This window comes from Stegodyphus dumicola, chromosome 2, assembly GCF_044657685.1.
Source record: "Stegodyphus dumicola isolate Sdum_Otavi_A_Nest chromosome 2, ASM4465768v1".
Taxonomy (NCBI): Eukaryota; Metazoa; Arthropoda; class Arachnida; order Araneae; family Eresidae; genus Stegodyphus; species Stegodyphus dumicola.
The window spans coordinates 75,547,062-75,566,983 of record NC_140769.1 but is presented as its reverse complement, the minus strand read 5'-3'; the positions used below and the strand labels follow the sequence as shown (position 1 = coordinate 75,566,983).

At 34.4% G+C, this 19,922-nt stretch overlaps 1 protein-coding gene across 3 annotated transcripts in view; it reads left to right on the top strand.

The window, feature by feature from the left end:
• LOC118185709 (proprotein convertase subtilisin/kexin type 4-like) overlaps positions 1–19,922 on the top strand; it is a 553,482-nt gene that overhangs the window by 318,125 nt on the left and 215,435 nt on the right. For all 3 annotated transcript variants that reach the window (XM_085810775.1, XM_085810774.1, XM_085810776.1), the window contains exon 2: positions 7,882–7,980. In XM_085810775.1, the coding sequence (XP_085666901.1) occupies positions 7,882–7,980 (99 nt within the window). The remainder of the gene's footprint in view (positions 1–7,881; positions 7,981–19,922) is intronic.

The window sequence follows — 19,922 nt, the reverse complement described above, 5'->3', positions numbered from 1 at the left end:
GGAAGGAGGATCTAAATGTGTGCTCTGTAATTAAATTAACAACTTGTCAAATACGAGAAGGGCGTTTTGTGGCTCTTTGACATAGTCTCGCTTTCATCCGCGCAGTTGATCAACTTCTCCGTTGTTCTCTTTCTTTCTTTTTTTTTTTTTTTTTTTTTTCATTAGTTTCCAGAATGCATCCGCAGTGAATGATTTTTATGTTATCGTTATTATGCCAATATTATTGAAATAATAAATTTATGCAGGAAATCGTGAACTAGATAATTTATTCCAATTATGTACCGCAAAAGAAGAATCTATAGCACATTCCTTTCTGCAATTAGTGTTAGAATTTGACTCTATATATATGAAAAACAGCCCATTAAATTGATGATTCCGTTCCGTTGTTTAATGGCAAAAATACCAAAGCAGGGTAGATGGAAATGTCAACAAATTCAGCCGATCCTGGGGAAAGAATAATCAACAATCAGATCAGACTCCTGATATTACTTTGTCAAGTTCAGTCGATATTCAGTTAATTTTTGAGGATTTCCGTTTGACAGCTTTATTTCATATTAAACTCAAAATTCCTACAGTGATTGAATATATTGTAAGCAAGCAAAATTCGATCTTGTGCTACCATTATTTTTGAAAAACTGTAATTCTATTTTTTTCTGTTTGTATTCCGTGTTTGTTAATATAAATAATACAGTAGCGTATACATGTATGACTCAGCATTTCTGTTTACTTTAGGCGCTAAAATATACATGGTTGCCCAGTTCTTGGTCCATTACCTTTGTCGAGGGGTAGTTATTGACTTTTATTAGTTCAGAACAGTTCAATCCAGACAATCATATCCTGTCTACCTACATTTCTGCCTATTTATACATGAAGTGTGCTGTAATAAATTTTATGTTCTGTCCATGTGTGATGAGGTAGAAGTGGCGATCGTTAATAATTCTAGTTATTTAACCTTATGTTAGAATGAACTGGCTTTCTTATATGCCAATATATTCGAGCAAATGTCCAGCCATTAATCTTGGTTTGGTTTGGTTCGCTTTAGTTGATTATGGCAAAGGACAAAAGGGCAATTTGCCTGGGGGGGTAGGAATACCTTTCGTGGAGGACTTTTTGAGGGAAACTGGCTCGTATGCATGTCACACATGGGAAGAACCATGGAAAAGCCCATGCAGCCAGCCCGTTCGCTGGGATTCGAACCACGGACTGAACTACCAGTATTCAGCGACTTTACCGGTCGGCTGGCTGGTGGGCGTTTAACTATTGGATAAAAAGGAAGTTCTGGTTCAAGTTCAAGTCTGTCTTCAACACTATTTGGTTTTTAATTTTACTGTAATTGGTCATGTTTTTGATCATCTGTCAAAGAATAAGGCATTAACTGGGAAGCAAATTTTTTCTAGTTCAAGTTCGTTCTCTAAAATTTGATGGAATATCTCATGATAGTACCAAACTTATCTACCATCATCCTGACTGCGAAATAATGATCTCCTTTTAATTATTTTGTGACTTTTGTAATGCGTTCTTCGTAACAAACAGAAGCCGAGCTTCATCTTTCCATTTCAGGCGTCCAGTTTAATCGCCATTTTAGAAGAGTAGCTTCATGTTTCCATAGACTTGGCTTCATCTTCAACAACCGTATTGAAGACGTCAAAAATCGTGGCACCAATTTGGAATTATGCATACCAAGTGATTATCAATGCAAGTGTTAACGTGCGTACGGGATCGTATGTTGATAGCTTTATGAAATGTATTTTCTCAAAAGAAACACTCTGCAGTTCTGGAACTTTCCACAAAATAATCGTACAACTCTTCTCAGTATGACAGTTCAGTACTCCAGTAGTTTTAGTACAATCAGTAGTTACCGCTTCAAACTACTAAATGCTGAACTAAAAACGGAGAACTGACGTTCTGTCCGGTTTATAATTTTTCCCCGGCTGCCGAGAAGTTTCCAATACATGCAATTTCTCGAAATTACTAGAGAAGGACCATATACGATTACAGTTTGTTACAGTACCGGACACAGTCGTATAGGAATTAGACGAGTTACAGTTACACATGGATCAGTCCAAACTTTCGCCGTGTTTGTCGCCAAATTGGGACGATTTCTTGACAAATTTAGCGACAAAAATTATGTGGCTAGCTTGTCGCTCTCGCCATTTATCACAATGTTAAATGGAACTGCCCCTGTAATCTTATTTTCCCGGTAGAACTTGAGGCATTTCATGTTACCTTATACAAGAGCTACTACGATTTTTACATACAATTTGACGAAATAATTTACATGTATACAAAATTCGTAGCACGGGAATGAACAGTTATTTCCATTTTACGTTTTTTTTTTTTTTTTTTTTTTTTTTTCCTCCGATGAATTTAATTTTCTCAATAGTTTTTTTATTTGGATTTTAAGGGGTGTAGGAACAAAACAAAACTTTCTCTCTTTGCTGGTGATGCAACACCTCTCCATTAAACAAAGTGATGCCATTTTTCTCATCAACCAAATGGGTGGCCATTTGGATGACAGGAGGCATGGCATTAATAAAATTATTCTCATTATTTAATTATTAGATTAGAGCGAATGATAATTTTAGTAATCTGAAAATTTTGTAGTTTGTTGAATTACGAGGCTAAGACTCAGTTATTTCCCTGAGGGAACAGAAACAAAAGCCTCCTATGTTTAGTCATTTCTTGTCTATAAACAGAATCCATATATCTGACACATTAGACAGATAAACCTTAGACAGGGATATACGAACATGGAAATAAGATAAAGATCGTTGTCGCCTTTTCAGTTAATTCTCTTTGTGCATTCATTATTGAAACGGTTGGAAATGAAAACATCGCCTGTCAGCGCTGCTTATGCGTGTGTAATGTATCGTGCTGTGATTCATTGCGTAATTCTGAAAGCAATTATGACCATAAAAGTGAACAGCTGCTGCTGTGTTCCCAAGCGAAAGTGTTTCAGTTTATGAGGAAAAAACTGTTTCCTGGAAAAGATTTAGCAAGTGTGTTGGAATCTCAGTTTTGAGTAAATCATTAGTTTTATACGGTTAATTTTATTGGAAGATGTAACTTAGTGTTTCCACTAATTTCATTTACTAAAGCACACATAAAAAAAAAAAAAAAAAACTTTAATTGTCCTTCACTTTTCAGCGGTCTCGGTTTCTTGACATTTAGACGGTCTGCCCTCGAAATTGATTGAATTCTCGACTTAATTTATGGCAAACACCAAGTTTGTTGCTTTGCTAATTTTATATGTATATGGGCGTCTATTATCTGTAGAATTTATTGCTAGGATTTAATACTGATTATGATAACCGCAAATGGTGTTGTATCATTAGAGAAAAAATGTAACGAGTGCACAATTTTCAAGTCCGTATATAAGTATGACGACACTTTAAAGTGAAATGATGGATATATCATTTTATAAGTGTTGCTCTCTAGGCATTTATTCATATTTTTTTTTTACATTCTTCATTCACAAAATAGACTTAATGGCAAAAAGCGACCTGGTAAAAAATCAATCGGCTGAAGGCAGCATTTGTAAAATTAGTTTTCAGTGAGCCCTGACCACCCCAATTCTAGATGATTCTGGTCGTCTGCCGAAATTACTGTCTTAAAATGGGATGTACTGATATTTGGTTATGTTTTCATAAAAAATGGTCACTTTCATAGTTGGTCGCATTAGGAAGGTGGTTCACAGTACTTACAAATACCTTAAAAGTTTACTTAGTACTTACTGTAAGTTAAGTTTTAACTAATAAGCTATACAGATTGCCAATCGTGATATAAATCAGTCCTCTATACTGTGATTAGGTTGCTTATATGTTCCTTATCTGGTTTCGCCCAGGGGGACTGGACTCGGAGTGCAATCGTGCCTCTTTCATAACAGAGGTGAAATCCTTTTGAAGTCCCTTTGTTAATTATTCCGGTTTCACCCTCCAAGTCCCAAATGTTTTCATGGAAAAGACTCTTTCACCAGGGTCGGAATGTGGACGCTTTTGGTTGCCTACCAGAGGAGGAATCGCCCCTCCCCCCCCCTCCGGATTCAGTACAGGAATAGCGACACCGTGAAAGTTAGTCAAGATTTTGCAGCGAGAGGCGAAGGTGGTTTTCTGGAGAGAATCGACTGCTTGAACCTCCCTGCTGGGGCTATGGGCTAAGCCCGCACGAACTATGTTTTCCGGGCGTGCATTTGATCTAGCACATTCCTGCTGTAACAATGGTTGAAACTGCTGGACTGAGAGTATCTCAGTTCTAGATCGTTACTAAAGTTATTTTTTAAAAAGGTATTTTTTTCCATTAAAATTCGTGTTGTTGTTCATAACTTGAGTTGAAAATTCATTTCAACCCTGTATTGCAACAGGGGCTTTGTGTAGCGGGTTCGGCCACTACACCACAATGCTAATTATCAAACATGACTGATGAATAATACGTCTGGCAATTTGTATTAGAAATTACTTAGAGTATAATTCATACAAAGAAACGAGTTACTCTTTGTGAATACGAAATTAGAGCTTATTACTTTATGTAAATAAATTATTGTGTATTAATTTATACCGAATACTAAATGTTGTAAAATTATACTAACGAAAGATAAATTCATTGTTTACTAGATTATGATTTTTATATCTTCGTATGGTAAAAGTTTACAATTGAGTGCCCCCCCCCCTTTTTTTTTTTTTTTTTACACCAAGATTGGCGCCAGGAAGGCACAATTTTAAGATGGTCGCCACTTGAAAACCAAAATAAGAAGTCATCAAAAAATTGCACAAACTCGATGTCTATATACACATCGATCTATTTTCACATAAAAAGCATCAGAGAATTGCACGAACTCGCGACATTGCGCACTGCCTTTGTAACCAGAAATGGGATTTTATCATCAAAATTGTACAAAATTTGTCGCCAATCGAAGGGGCACGCAACACTAGAGCCCTTCGTATTTAAAAGTGCAGTTAAATGCCATGTCAACCGTAATGGATCTTTATCAGCTGGAACGCTCTTCTGCGTAAAATTTAAGAGCTATAAATCTAAAATACACACTAGTCTCGGCTGTCATGAAAAAGCAACTAAATGTCTCCCAGAAATGTCGTCTTTCTGTTATTAACCTTTCGAAACATAATTTTTGAAGTGCTGTGTAAACTGCACTTCTTCTGGAAAAGCGTAATTAATTTCTTCTCTGTAAACTCATTAACGTGGAAAAATTTATTTTCTGTAAAAATTCTTTTGTAGCATTTAGGGGCTTCGCATTAAATGTCAAAGCTTTTAAAAATTGTGTGAAAAATAAAAAGACTATCTGTATTGGTATTTGAAGTTTGCGAAGCGTTATTGAGCGTTTTGTGTTTTTGCTAATTATTTAAAAGGCTCATTATGACATGCAATCTTTTCTGGAATGTAGCCTGCTTTCAAAATTCCTTGAAAAAATGTCATTTCTGCGACAAGTGATAATTGGCATTTAAAACATAATCTGATATTATTTGGAAGTTAATTTTTATGACTTAAATTACATATTTTTTAATTTCATAATAAATTTTAAAATCCTTAAATTTTATTATAATATTTTTAAATCAAATAGTAAAATTCTAAAACTTATTAAAAATGAGTATTAAAGTTAAAAAAGTGGGGAAAATTAGTAATATTATCAGCCTAAAAGAGTATTAGCCCAGAAGGGCTATTAGTCTCGAAATGGCATTTTGCGTCAGTTCACTATAAATGCCCGTTTCACTTTTCAAATTGTTACCACCAAATACTATCGCCGTGTACTGTATTTAAAGATATAAAATAAAAGCGTCTGCGTAAATGTATGTATGTTTCTCACTTTGTTAAAAAAAAAAAAAAAAAAAAAAAACATACGTAGAGACTTTAAACTGTGAGTAACGTAGTCCTTCACCCGAATATGGGCACCTGGAAGCCCGAATTTGGAGTATGGAATTTGTTTTATTCTCTATTTCATATTTTGTTAAATTTTAACGAATGTTTGATTAACAAACTCAAAGATTTCAAAGCGAGCAATGGCAAAGCTGTACGGAAAAATACGGAAAAAACATTTTTATCTCCAGCGCTCGATAATGTGTATGGAAAATTCTAAAGATACGCTGTTTTAAAATATTTTTAGCCTAAAAGGGCATTAGCCGCAATGCTCGCGAAACGTATATGTGTGCTTAAAGGAAGAAAATGTCTCTTAGGGCGTAATATAAAATCTGCTTTCAGGTATTTTTTTTTATTACTACTATTATTATTAGTGTATCTCTGTTAACGAAACATTTTAACAGAATTAGTTGGTCAGTTGATGTACCTTACATATTAGAGCAACAAAAAGAATGTGAAAATATTTTTAGGTTAACCTTAATATTAAAGGAACTATTAACCTTCTGGTACTTCAGATGAATTCTGTTCTTCACACTTAACTGAAACTCCTAAAATACAGGAAAAAAGAAAGTATTTGTTTAAGGTTTCATCAGAAACTGTGCCTTATAGTACAATTCAACAAAGGCTAATCACCGCTATTTGTGAATCTTAGAAATTCAAATACAGGTCATAGAAATTCAATATGTGAGAAACAAAAGGTAACTTAAAATGCCTAACTAATCCGTCTTGAGCTATCGCGGCATTTAGCCGCACTTGATAATAAGTACGAACTCACTAACCAAAACCTCAGATAGGCACAGAGGTGGACGTCTTAGGAAATAAGCAGTTTTCTGATACGATTCCACAGCTCCTTTTTAAAATACAAATTTGCTTGCTATTTGTTGTCATCGTATTATAAAAAATACGATGGCTTTGTTGTACGCGAACAGGCATTCTCTAATTAACTTTCCGCAATTTCATGATCTTCGCCCCTAGACCAGTACTTTCGAGAACATTCTGGTATGTTACGTAATCGCTACTATTAAATGAAGAGTTCGCGCCAGTTTTTTTCGTCAGATTGCTTTTATCCTCCTTCCGCTTAAGACCTTTTTGTTGCCGCTCTGTCTCTTCTTCTTTCCTTTGTTAGAATAGTTATGACGTCGCAAACTCAACTTTAACCTTATTTTAATTTAAATCATTATTGGATATGGAGTTTTGGAGAATCTAAAAGAATAATGATCTGCCATTTTAAGTGAATAAATGAAATCTTTCGGTGTCATCATTTCTGCTGTAAGCCACTCGGGCATGTCCGGATTTTGATGACATTTATGTGCCCAACTGCCAAAATATTACATATATATATTACCTGTATCTGTGTTTGTATCTGTGATACGTTAACGCATTGGAAATATTTAGTCGTATGTAGTCATTACTATCAAAATAAAAAACTGATAGTATGCTTTTAAAAAAGAATAATTTGTGAAAAATGAACTTCAAGAGCCTAATATAAAACTACAGAGTTGCATAGTAATAGATGCATTTCGTTTAAATTAGAAAGCACAGTGAAAACTTTTTATGACACAAATGTTGTTTGCAATCAGATCTAAAATAATATATTACCAAGTATCTAACATCCACGATTTGAAAATATTGTGACGAATTCCTTTTTAGTGGTCTTTCTATCCGAAAAGCAAATAACGAATCCATAAAGTTTGCATGGAAAGAGAAAAAGTCAAGAACTCATTTTTATTTCATTTGGGAAAGAAATAAGATATTCATTGATTTTTTACGAATGCAAAAATGGTAAAAAAATTATTTTCAAATTAGTATATTTTACTAATATGACAACAATGATGGCATGCGAAGCAAATTCTTTTTTAAGCTAAGAGTTTTGAAATACTAATTAACGCTTTTTTATCGTATGTTTTTTAACAATTTCTATACTATATGACTTTTATAGAATGTTTGTTACTGATTTTAAAACACGAATTGTTTCTATTTTTATTATGAAATATTTAAAGATTTTTTGTTTTTCAGATATTTGATGACTACTATCATCTGAGGCACCGAAGGATATCAAAACGATCTTTAAAGCCTAGCGAGGAACACCACATAGCCTTGTCAAATGAACCTCAGGTAATTATTTTTGTCATTTTTTTTACTTGTGCGAAGTAAAGGAAGTATTGTAATCGCGAAAAATTCCGGTAGCATATTCCAACGAAAATGTCCATTTTGACCGCTATCGAATGCAATTTAATGATGTTTTTGCGTGACATCTGTACGTAAGGACAGAAAAAAGGATTTCCCCCCCAAAGGAATTGTAAAACTGATTCAGAAGAGATTTTTTTCCGTGGCGTCTGTACGTGCGTACATATGTATCTCGTATAACTCAAAAACGAGTAGCCTCAGAACGTTGAAATTTTGTATATAGGACTGCTATAAGACGCAGTTGTGCACCTTTCGTTTTGGTTGCAATCGGCCGCATCAAAAGTATATATATAAGATAAAAAATATGTGAATCAAAATTTTAATTTAAACTAACGGTAAACTCTTTTAATTCCTCTTCTCGGTTCTAAAAATCGTAATAACTTCTCTGGATTGCGTCATTTCTAGATCATTCCTTTTTGCATGGCCTGCACAACGCTGATGACGTAATAATTGGGAAATGAAACTCTTAACTCAAACCAAAACCTTTCTCTTTGTGTGTTTCCATCTTACATTACTATGCACTACCTTTTGCATTGGGTATCACTAGAGCCTACCGCACGACGTCTTCAGACGCGATCAACGTGCTGGCTGGCCTTCTTCCCCTACACATCCGTGTCGAAGAGGAGGCAGCAAGACAAATCGTCCTGCAGCTTAAAAGACCTGTCACCTTTGAGGAAGAATATTTTAATCCAGAGGACTATGAAGCTAAATGCTGCCCTCTGAAAATCCATCCAGCAGCCAAAGGCACTGGAATAAGCATAATTACCAATCCAACTACAGCCCACCGTCCAGCACAGATTACTATCTTCACTGACGGGTCGAAGATAGACGAAAACGTGGGAAGTGCCTATGTGGTCATGCTGCAAGATACAGTCATAGATCAATGGAAGGGTCAACTAAGGCAATTTAATAGCGTTTTTCAGGGAGAAGCAGTGGCAATTGCGCAAGCAATCCGCTACCTGCAATCCCACCACTCCCGCAACGCTACAATAAAGACAGACAGTCTTTCTTCGCTATACGCAATAGGAAACCCTGACCACCCCTCCGATATTATTCAGGGAATACAGGAAGATCTGCGAAAAAATTCCCAACTCCATACAAGACTTGAATGGATCAAAGCGCATGCCGGCCACCACGGCAATGAGTTGGCTGACCATCTAGCCAAAGAAGCTGCCACAGGAGCAACAAATCAACATCCCATGGCCAGTGTCTTACCTGAAAAGAACATTGCGCTTAAAGGCAATCGGGAAATGGCAGCAGACATGGGATAACAGCGATACCGACCGACGGACTTATTACCATGTCAGCTACGTGGACACTACCAAAAATTTTGCAAACATGCAATTGGTAAGATACATTACGGGTCATGGACCACTTCCCGAGTACTTTAACAAACGCGGGATAAGTAACACTAGCCAGTGCGCCTGTGGACAGACTGGCTCTCCGGAGCATTATCTAACCTCCTGTCCCCTTACAGAAGGGCTACACATCAACCTTCCGTCGACCAATCGACAAGCTTTCTGTGAGTTTTTGATAAAACAGAGGCACCTGGTTAGAAAAATAGGGCTTTTAATGGATAAACTGGCCGATCTTAACACAGACCTGTGCCATACTTAGCCATATAGACGAATAGTAATTCGGTGTCTAGCACCAACTACCAACACCACAAAATAACTGTAAATTATCGTAAGGAGTGTCCAACACTCCTAGTAATATAGCAAGAATAAACTATTTAATCAATTTGCATTATGCCAACCAAACGAATTATGTCTATTATCTGTACCGCAATATGTAAATAAGGACCATCTGTACCTGTTTATAAATATATCTTAAGTACCATCACCATGTAGTTATGTTTTATGTATGTATATGTATAATGCACCCAATGCTTCTATACTCAATGTAATTATGCGCCTTGTACTTGTATATATATGTTCTAGTATAAATGTTACTGTATTGATCATTAACTGTATTAATCATTGCTGCATTATTGTATTAATATTATTTAGCATCATCAAATTAATAGCACCATTTGAACCTTATTACGTACTTTCAAGTCCACGAGACTAAGGCATTAAGATCGTGAGCCCAATGATTACCATGTGTCTAATAATATGTATATATATCCTCGTATATATGATAATGTAACCATGCATCCGAATATAACATCACGCAACATGACACTTTACCGCATAGTGTTAATCTAAAGTCTTAATTCTAAAAACCCCATTGCATTAACTAACTTCTATAGCAGTATTATTATATATATATTTGTTTATATATTATGTATCGTCTGTATATGTACCATGTATATAATGCTTATAAATCCAATGATTACTGCGTGCCTAATAATTGTGTATACGTGTTTTAGTATGTATATAACTGCATCCATGGCTCCGCGCATATCATCCTGTAGTATGGCACTGTACCAGATAGCGTTAAACTAGGATCTTACACTAAAACTAACAGCACCAATGAATTGTTCCAGCATTGTACTAATCTTATGTATGCTACGTGGACACTACCAAAAATTTTGCAAACATGCAATTGGTAAGATACATTACGGGTCATGGACCATTTCCCGAGTACTTTAACAAACGCGGGATAAGTAACACTAGCCAGTGCGCCTGTGGACAGACTGGCTCTCCGGAGCATTATCTAACCTCCTGTCCCCTTACAGAAGGGCTACACATCAACCTTCCGTCGACCAATCGACAAGCTTTCTGTAAGTTTTTGATAAAACAGAGGCACCTGGTTAGAAAAATAGGGCTTTTAATGGATAAACTGGCCGATCTTAACACAGACCTGTGCCATACTTAGCCATATAGACGAATAGTAATTCGGTGTCTAGCACCAACTACCAACACCACAAAATAACTGTAAATTATCGTAAGGAGTGTCCAACACTCCTAGTAATATAGCAAGAATAAACTATTTAATCAATTTGCATTATGCCAACCAAACGAATTATGTCTATTATCTGTACCGCAATATGTAAATAAGGACCATCTGTACCTGTTTATAAATGTATCTTAAGTACCATCACCATGTAGTTATGTTTTATGTATGTATATGTATAATGCACCCAATGCTTCTATACTCAATGTAATTATGCGCCTTGTACTTGTATATATATGTTCTAGTATAAATGTTACTGTATTGATCATTAACTGTATTAATCATTGCTGCATTATTGTATTAATATTATTTAGCATCATCAAATTAATAGCACCATTTGAACCTTATTACGTACTTTCAAGTCCACGAGACTAAGGCATTAAGATCGTGAGCCCAATGATTACCATGTGTCTAATAATATGTATATATATCCTCGTATATATGATAATGTAACCATGCATCCGAATATAACATCACGCAACATGACACTTTACCGCATAGTGTTAATCTAAAGTCTTAATTCTAAAAACCCCATTGCATTAACTAACTTCTATAGCAGTATTATTATATATATATTTGTTTATATATTATGTATCGTCTGTATATGTACCATGTATATAATGCTTATATATCCAATGATTACTGCGTGCCTAATAATTGTGTATACGTGTTTTAGTATGTATATAACTGCATCCATGGCTCCGCGCATATCATCCTGTAGTATGGCACTGTACCAGATAGCGTTAAACTAGGATCTTACACTAAAACTAACAGCACCAATGAATTGTTCCAGCATTGTACTAATCTTATGTATTATGTACGTATATGCATAGTGCATCTAATAATTATGTATCCTTTGTTAAGTATGCACCTAAAAATATTTGTATATTTTTATATATATAGTATTAACAAGTAGAAATATTACTGTATTCATGCGTCAGTATTTAACACTGTGTAACATGAAGCCGTTTCGCATAGTGTTAAACTAGAATTTTACTATAAAATTAACTGCATTTATTACTTTCCATAGCACTGTATTATGAACTATCTGTTTATATATGTATATGTATACCATGTACCTAATGTCTGAGAATCTAGTGATTATTATGTGCCTAAAAGTTGTGTATATGTATATTAGTATATATATTAGTTTATCCATCCAATCGCCTACAGCATCATGTAACATGTAAAAATAACAGCACCAATTACTTGCCCTAGCATTGTATTAAGAAACTAATATATGAATATGTATATGTAGTATGCGCCTATTGTATAAGTACCCAATGACAATTATGCACCCTATAATTGCGTATAAATGCATTATTTTTAAAATACTATAAAATTAATTGCATCAATTATCCTCAACAGCACTCTACAATGTACCATCTGCTCATGTATATAAATGTGCCATGTACCTATTGATTATGAAATCGAATGATATAAGCATTGTAAATAGGTATAGCATTGTAAATAGGAAAACAGTATAGCATTGTAAATAGGAAAACAGTATAGCATTGTAAATAGGAAGCTGTACCCATGCACCCGCATGCATTTCTATGTAACGTGACACAGTAAGGCAAAATATCAACGTAGTGTCCTATTATGAAATTAAATAAGCACCTATTACTAGTTATAACATTATTTTATGGATCTAAAGTTTCAGTATATGAAGTAAGTACGAAATATTTATGTCACCAATGACTATTGTGTACCAAAATATAAGCGTATATACGCTTTTGTCTATATGTAATTGTGTATGTCTTTGTTTATATGTAATTGTACCCATGTATCTACTAGTGTTATCACATATCTTGGCACTGTATAGTTAATATACATCTATTACGCACGGAATAATCATGTACCTAATGTGTCTGTATATATGTATATGAATTTATGTTCTGTATATATGATAATGTAACTATGCATCTGCACATTTTATCCTGTAACACGGCACCGTATCGCAAAGAACTAACTAGAGCCCCACTCTAAAATTAATTGCACCAAAGACACTGTACTACACAGTACTAATCTAGGGTCTAACTTTTAATTCACTGTACTAATTACTTATTCCAGCATAACATTGCGCACCTAATATTTCAGTATGTACATGTCTTCTGTAATCTAATGATAATGCTTCAAAGGGTCATAGTGTACTCAACATATGAGTACACACGTTATGTATATATGCTATCGTATCCATGCTTTTGCATACACGTTGTAACATGGCAATGTATTATCCAGTGTCTAACATTAATTATCTTTAACGCCACTGTATGAAGTACCAAATTTGTATGTATGTTTATATATTAGTATATTGGCACAATGAACATGTATGGTTATCTAGATAAAGGTGGACGTGGCGCTATACCGATTAACCGTATTGGTAGAGGGGTGGTGCCCACGTCCTCCGTCGCATGTCGCATTACTATGCACTTCGGCTTCGCTCTTTACCCTGCTAGGATGCAATTTCCTTGTCCTCGCTTCCTATTGCTATAATATCAAAAATGTAAATGTTCTTGAATAGACACGACTAGAGTACCAAGGGAATTGTGGCCACAAACGTCCAACTGAAAAATAAAAATGGAATTAAAACTGCCTCGACTGCCAAGTTTCTTAGATATTACCATCTCAACACATTAGCATACTACGTAATCAGAATGCTTCCTCTTCAGTATGGATCGACAATCTATCCTATCTGGGTATTATGCATCAACAGTGCTCCGCCTTTTCCTTGCTATTATTTCATATAAATATATATATATATACACACACACACCTACTCTGTTACTCGGCTCCTTGAGCTCATTTTTTTAAATTCTTATATGTAGGTAAATTGTGCATTTTTTGCTTTGAAAATAATTTAATTATGTTGTTCTTATATTGCAGTTAAAGTTTTTATGCCTTTAGTTAATCTGCAGCCAATATTTGTAGAGTTATCAACAATTTAAAAGCTGTTTAAATGCGGCTAAGCATATTTTTTTTTCCATAACATCCATACATTTGAAATTTAGAAGAATAGTGAATTAATTCATTCTGCACCTTCAGTGTCTTTTTGCCGGGTGGGACCAAAAGGAAACTTTTTATTAAAATCAAAAGCGTTATTGTGATCGAAAATTATGAAAAATAAGTTAAAATTCAGAATATGTTGGAAACTAGAAAGAAAAAGTTAATTTAAAAAAAAAAAAAAAAAAAAAAATTACATCTAAAACTGAATAAAGATCATCTGCATCCTGGGAAAGTATAATTGATAAGTTAAAAATTAGAGTACCTTAAACGTTACGAAGGGTTAAATGTGCAAAACAAATTAAAAAATTACATCTAAATTTAAATAAAATCATGTATATAAATAAAATCAATTTTGTGCATCGAAAAATCTACCTTCATGCCACCTGACCGAATTGCTTCTTTTTGCGTAGAAACTGTAGTTTTAATTGTAAAATTTTTTTTAAAAAATTGTTTTAACTATATTTGGTGTTTTATGTTTTTCTAGATCTTTCAATTTTTAATGAAAATATTTTGAGTTTTTGTGTATTTTTACCTTGCCGCCAAGTGAGAACTGAATTAATTTAATGAAGAATATATCTCTAATGAAATTCCAGGAAATAAATTTAAATGAAATGCAGGGAAAAAATGGGTATAATTTAATATTCCGTACAAAGAAATCATGTGATGTACATATCAGCATTTTAAATTAAGAATGAAGAAATCCTTTATTTTGCTTTTATCAATGCACAGCAATTTAAAAATAGACGGTACAGGCTTTTTTCCCCCTGAAATTTTGGATATAAATTAGATTTGTATTTCCAATTACTAAATTTCTTTGGATAAGTATAGAATCTATAATAAGCTGGAAGACTGTAGGAGGAAAATTTCTGCAGTTATGAAATCTAATTTAGTATACGATCCACATAAAAATTAATCGAAATAGCAAATTATTGTTTTTGCTTTAAGACGGTTTTTGCACTAGCATAAATTTGTGGAAGTTTTGGCATTTTAAAGCAGGATGGATATTTTTATTATTGCGAAATTTTTGCTTTCCTGAAAAGCCACTTGAAATGTTTAATTTCCTTTCCTGTTTACAAAACACTCTCAGCTTTCCCTGCCCCGAAGCATTTCAATTATTTTCTTTCTTTTGAGATTGTTTTCAAATGAAAGTACAGGTTTAGGGTCAAATGTTTATGGATTTAAAAGCTTTGTAGAGTCATTATGTATTCTCTGCAGGAGACGTGAAAAATGAGCAGTGCCCTCGCTGGGTTATTACTCCGAAACTCCCGAATACGCGTCAAACGTGCTTTCCTTTACACCGTGAAGGCACGAGGAAAGGCGTGAGTACTCCCCCTTTTAATGGCCGACTGGAAATGAGGGGACCCAAACGCCAAATCCTGGTGGGGACGAATTATTTCCCACCATATTTTGGTTTGAAAACTACTATAGGGTCTCTTAGAAATATTTTTCAGTGTCCTCGACGGGACTCGAATTCCATACCTCCTGCATCGCAGGTGCTTCTAGTTGCACCACGAAGCTATGCGGAAAGGAAGGTTTGGTTTACTTAATTATGGCAAAGCATATTAGGGCTATCTGCCTGCCTAAGGGGAGGGATGCCTTCGTGGAGGACTTTCTAATAGAAACTGGCTCGTATATACGTTACACATGGGGAAAACCACGAAAACGGTGATGCAGCCAGCCCGTTCGCGGGATTCGGACCAAACTACCAGTGTTCAGCGACTTTACCGCTCGGCCGTTGGTAGGCGGTCGGAAAGGAAAGAGAAAATACCTTATAACCTATACCCGCTTTTTCCCTCCCCGAATACCCATTATATGCCAGTATTTTAATATTCCAGAACATTTAGTAATGTTTCATTACAGGTGTATCTACAAGAGTTTGAGAATTGCTTAATTTTAATCTAAATTTGTATTATGATACAATGATTTAAGTGTCATTTATATAACTGGCTAATCACTGATATATACTAACTATGAATCTTCTATGATTTTAAATGTAGCTTAATTACTCTAAACAACCTGATTAAATAAATCTACACGCTTAATTCGAGTTAGAATTTACCTAACTCCCTAGGAGTCAAATACGAGTCTTTCGAACTCACAGAGACTGCTGCTCTAAATAAATGAAACATAGTGTGAATTGTAGCTTTAAAAGGACAGGTCACTGAACACTGGTAATTCGACATGGGTCTGATTCCAGGCTAATGGGAGGGCTGCATGGGCGTTTCCACGGTTTTCCCCAAGTGCAATCTGGATGAGCCAAAACAAATAAACCAAAACTAAATCTAGCTTTAAAAACTAAACTAATTGATATAAAATTATTTTATTCTTAAATAAAAAATATATACTTGTCAACTCTTTATAAACTTTATAAACTTACTCTTTATAAATTCTTTTTAAACTTACTTGAAAACATATGCCCAATAAGAATATCCTAAAGCTGGCAGAAATTTTTCTGAATATTCATATTATTTTTAAGTAACCTTGTAAAGGCAGATGTGAAATTATGCAACGTAAGCATTTAATATCTATTTCCCTCAATTCTACGGTTGTTAACTTTTCTATTTTGAAACATTGCTTCAATTGCGTTAAAAGGTCATTGTTTTTATTGTCGTATTCATTGAATTCCCTTCTAAATGCTTTTCTCAGATGGCTTTTGATTTCAAAAGAAAAAAAAAAAAAAAAACATGAAACCATACCTTTGTGTACCATTACATTAGTTGCTACAGTAAGTAAAAACATTAGCCGTTCAAATTATTAGTCCAAAGGGATTTGAATCCCGAAGGACTATTAGTTTCGTTTTGGCATTTTGCGTCGGACTCATAAATGTCGGTTCACTTTTCAAACTGTTGCCACAAAATGTTAGAGTCCTGCATTATATTTGAAGAAATTAAATAATGAAAAATCTGCATAAATGTATGTATATTTCTCGTATTGTGATAAAACAACGGTACATAGAGTCATCGAATTTTGAATAACGTAATCCTCCAACGAATATGAGCATGTGGAAGACCAAATTTGAAGTTTGAAATTTGTTTTATGATCGATTTCCTATTTTTTAAAACTTTGACGAATTTTTGATTAACAAACTCAAGGATTTCAAAGCGAGCAATGGCAACGTTGTGCAGAAAAAACATTTTTATCTCCAGCGCGTGAGTCTCTGTATCGGAAATTCTAAAGATATGCTCGTTTTAAAACTATTTTGCGATATTGCTGTTGCACTGGATCTTATGGTTTAAGTGCGAGGAACATGATATTTAATAAAGAAAGGTAACACACAAAATGTTAAAAAACGCCCCTTTGGACGTGATTTAAAATCTGAAAGATTTCAGATTTTGTTTTTTTAAATTTATTTATCAGTGCATGTTGCAGTGTTTAAATATTATGATACAAGAGCAACTGACATAAGACGGAGAAGCTTCTCAGGCTGAAGTTAAATGTTGGATGTAGTTTTGAAGACAAATTGGGTTTATGTATGTCATATAAATGGAGAAGTTAAAAATCCAGTTAGGGCCGTAAAGATCATTTGAACTTTCTATCAAATTCCTAATATTACATGCGAAACAATGTCCTATCATCTAAATCAAAACATGTATGCGAAAAAAACCTATCCAGTCTACATACATTAGAAAAATTCTTTAGTTTTCCGTTTCGCCGGCGCAAATCTCGCCAAGCAGATTTTGTTGGCGACAACATGCAGTGTACACATAAAAAAATGTTAACAAATAATAGGTATAACAAATTTTTTATTTTGAAGGCATAAAATTTTAATATGGTTTAAAATTTTGAAAAAAGCCAATAAATAAAGAAATAAATTTGTAAAAAGACATTAATTTAAGAATTTACTATGCTTTCATGGTTGAACATCCTGATTCGCCGGTTCGTATCACGTGACCCCAAGTTATCTCATCTTACGTAAACTACGCTACAAAAATCTTATTCTCTCAGTAATTATCTACATTAATTTCAAGTTAAATCTTAATTTGGAATACAAGTTTAAATGCAAGAACTATTTCACTTCGTACGTATAGCTTACGTAAAACCGCAATGTTTTACTTCGCTAGTGCATTCTCATTAGAATTGATGAATTTAACCCTTGATTTGCCTTTTCTATATTTTCGCCTTCGGGTGAGCGGTTTGATTGCATCCTAACTGACTGAATTACCGCGAATGGTCTTAGGACATAAAATTTAGCTATCTTGTAAAACTTCTATATAATTGTATGCCAGTATTGAAAGACAATCAAGCTGATAAGAAATGGCTGCGACTTTTTTTTAAATTGAGGCGTAAAAGGTTACCAGCGAAGATATTCCGTTTAGCATCAGTTGTACCATTATTGGCGACTTTATATTGTTTGCGCCGGCAAAACAGAAAAGTGTCAAATATTCTACAACTAACTCAAAAAAGAAAAATACCGATCCAAATTGCAGCTCGATGCGTAATATTGACCGACTAGGTCTCATGCTTTTGTGATTTACTACTTTTTGACTATATCTATCTATCTCTCGAGATTTGATCATACGATTCTGCCTCTTTCCACTAGTTGACCCTAGTCTTCATTCCTTCAGTGCAGTCATCTACAGAATTCAATTAAATGTGCCTGTTTTATCTGCAAGCGCTGAAGTTTTAACGTCCAGTGAAATGAAATGTGATATTACTACTACAGTTCATAGCTCATTCAATTTCGAATTTCTTTCGGTCATCTTTTCAATATTTATAAATGGAAAAAAATGTTCTCTGAAATCAGTGATTTAATATTTTAAGAGATCAAGCATTAGCGTTGATTTCAAGGTCGTCAAACCTCGGCGTGCACCTGAAAGTGCTTTCAGACGCCTACTTAACCTCTTCGTCGTCCGTAACGCTTCTAGCGCGTTCAAGTAAAACTTCCGCAGGGCGGCCGTAACGCGCCTCAAGCGTTCTTCTACATTATACCTCCTAGAGGGTGGCACTAATCAGGCATTCTATTTCTAATTGAATTTTCCCCACATTTTATGAATATTCGCGCCATTATACATAAGATACAAGACAGTGAGAGATGGCTTCAACGTCTACTCAGTTGAAAAAGATACAAAAAATGAGGTTGTGAATTGGAAAGACAAAAAGGATATACGTTTGATGATTACAGTCCATAATAACTCGATGATTGATGTTGGAACACGGAAAAGAACTGTAAAAAACCAATAATTGTCAAAGATTACAACAAAATGGGAGGAGTGGACCGTCTGGATCAGATGTTATCAAATTATGCTGCTGTTAGAAATAAGGAGAGATATTATTATTTTTCCATTATGCTTTATATTCTTATAATTTTACTTAATATTCATTGACATTCATCCACTACGAATGTTATGTATGGGAAGTTGTGATGTACAGAGAAAACAACATTACACGCTACGAAAAACAAACGGCTGCTGAGGGGAAATTTTCGCGGCTAGGAGAGGACGGCGAAAAGCGATGCTTAAAGCGATATTCATCCCCTTAATGCTTCCACGTTTTGATTTACGGTTAAGAGATGATATGTATCTATAATCCATAATACAGCTCCGTAATTATTTTCTTTCAATATAAGTCTAAGAAATTACGATTACTTCAGTGATATGCTAGTTGCATTAAAATTAACACTAAGAATTTTTCTTTAAAGTTACTTTAATTTTGCTGTTTTGAAACAACATAAAGCATTAAGTTGATGGAATGAAAGCTTAATAATTCACTATTATCTTTAAAAAAGTTTTTAATTATATACTTCGTGAGTGCGCTTAATTTTAGATAAAAAATCTGGTAATTTAGAATTTTAACTTAAATTAGCTATAGCTTTGCAATCCCTCTTTTTAATTTGTGCATCTCCCCTTTTTGTTTTAAATTTTTTATAACAATTTTTCTTGATTGCATCTATCCGTTTCATGCTTCCTTATGCAATCATCTTGCGTTGTGGATGGCTCTCATCTAGTCGAAGCTAAAAATTTAGACAA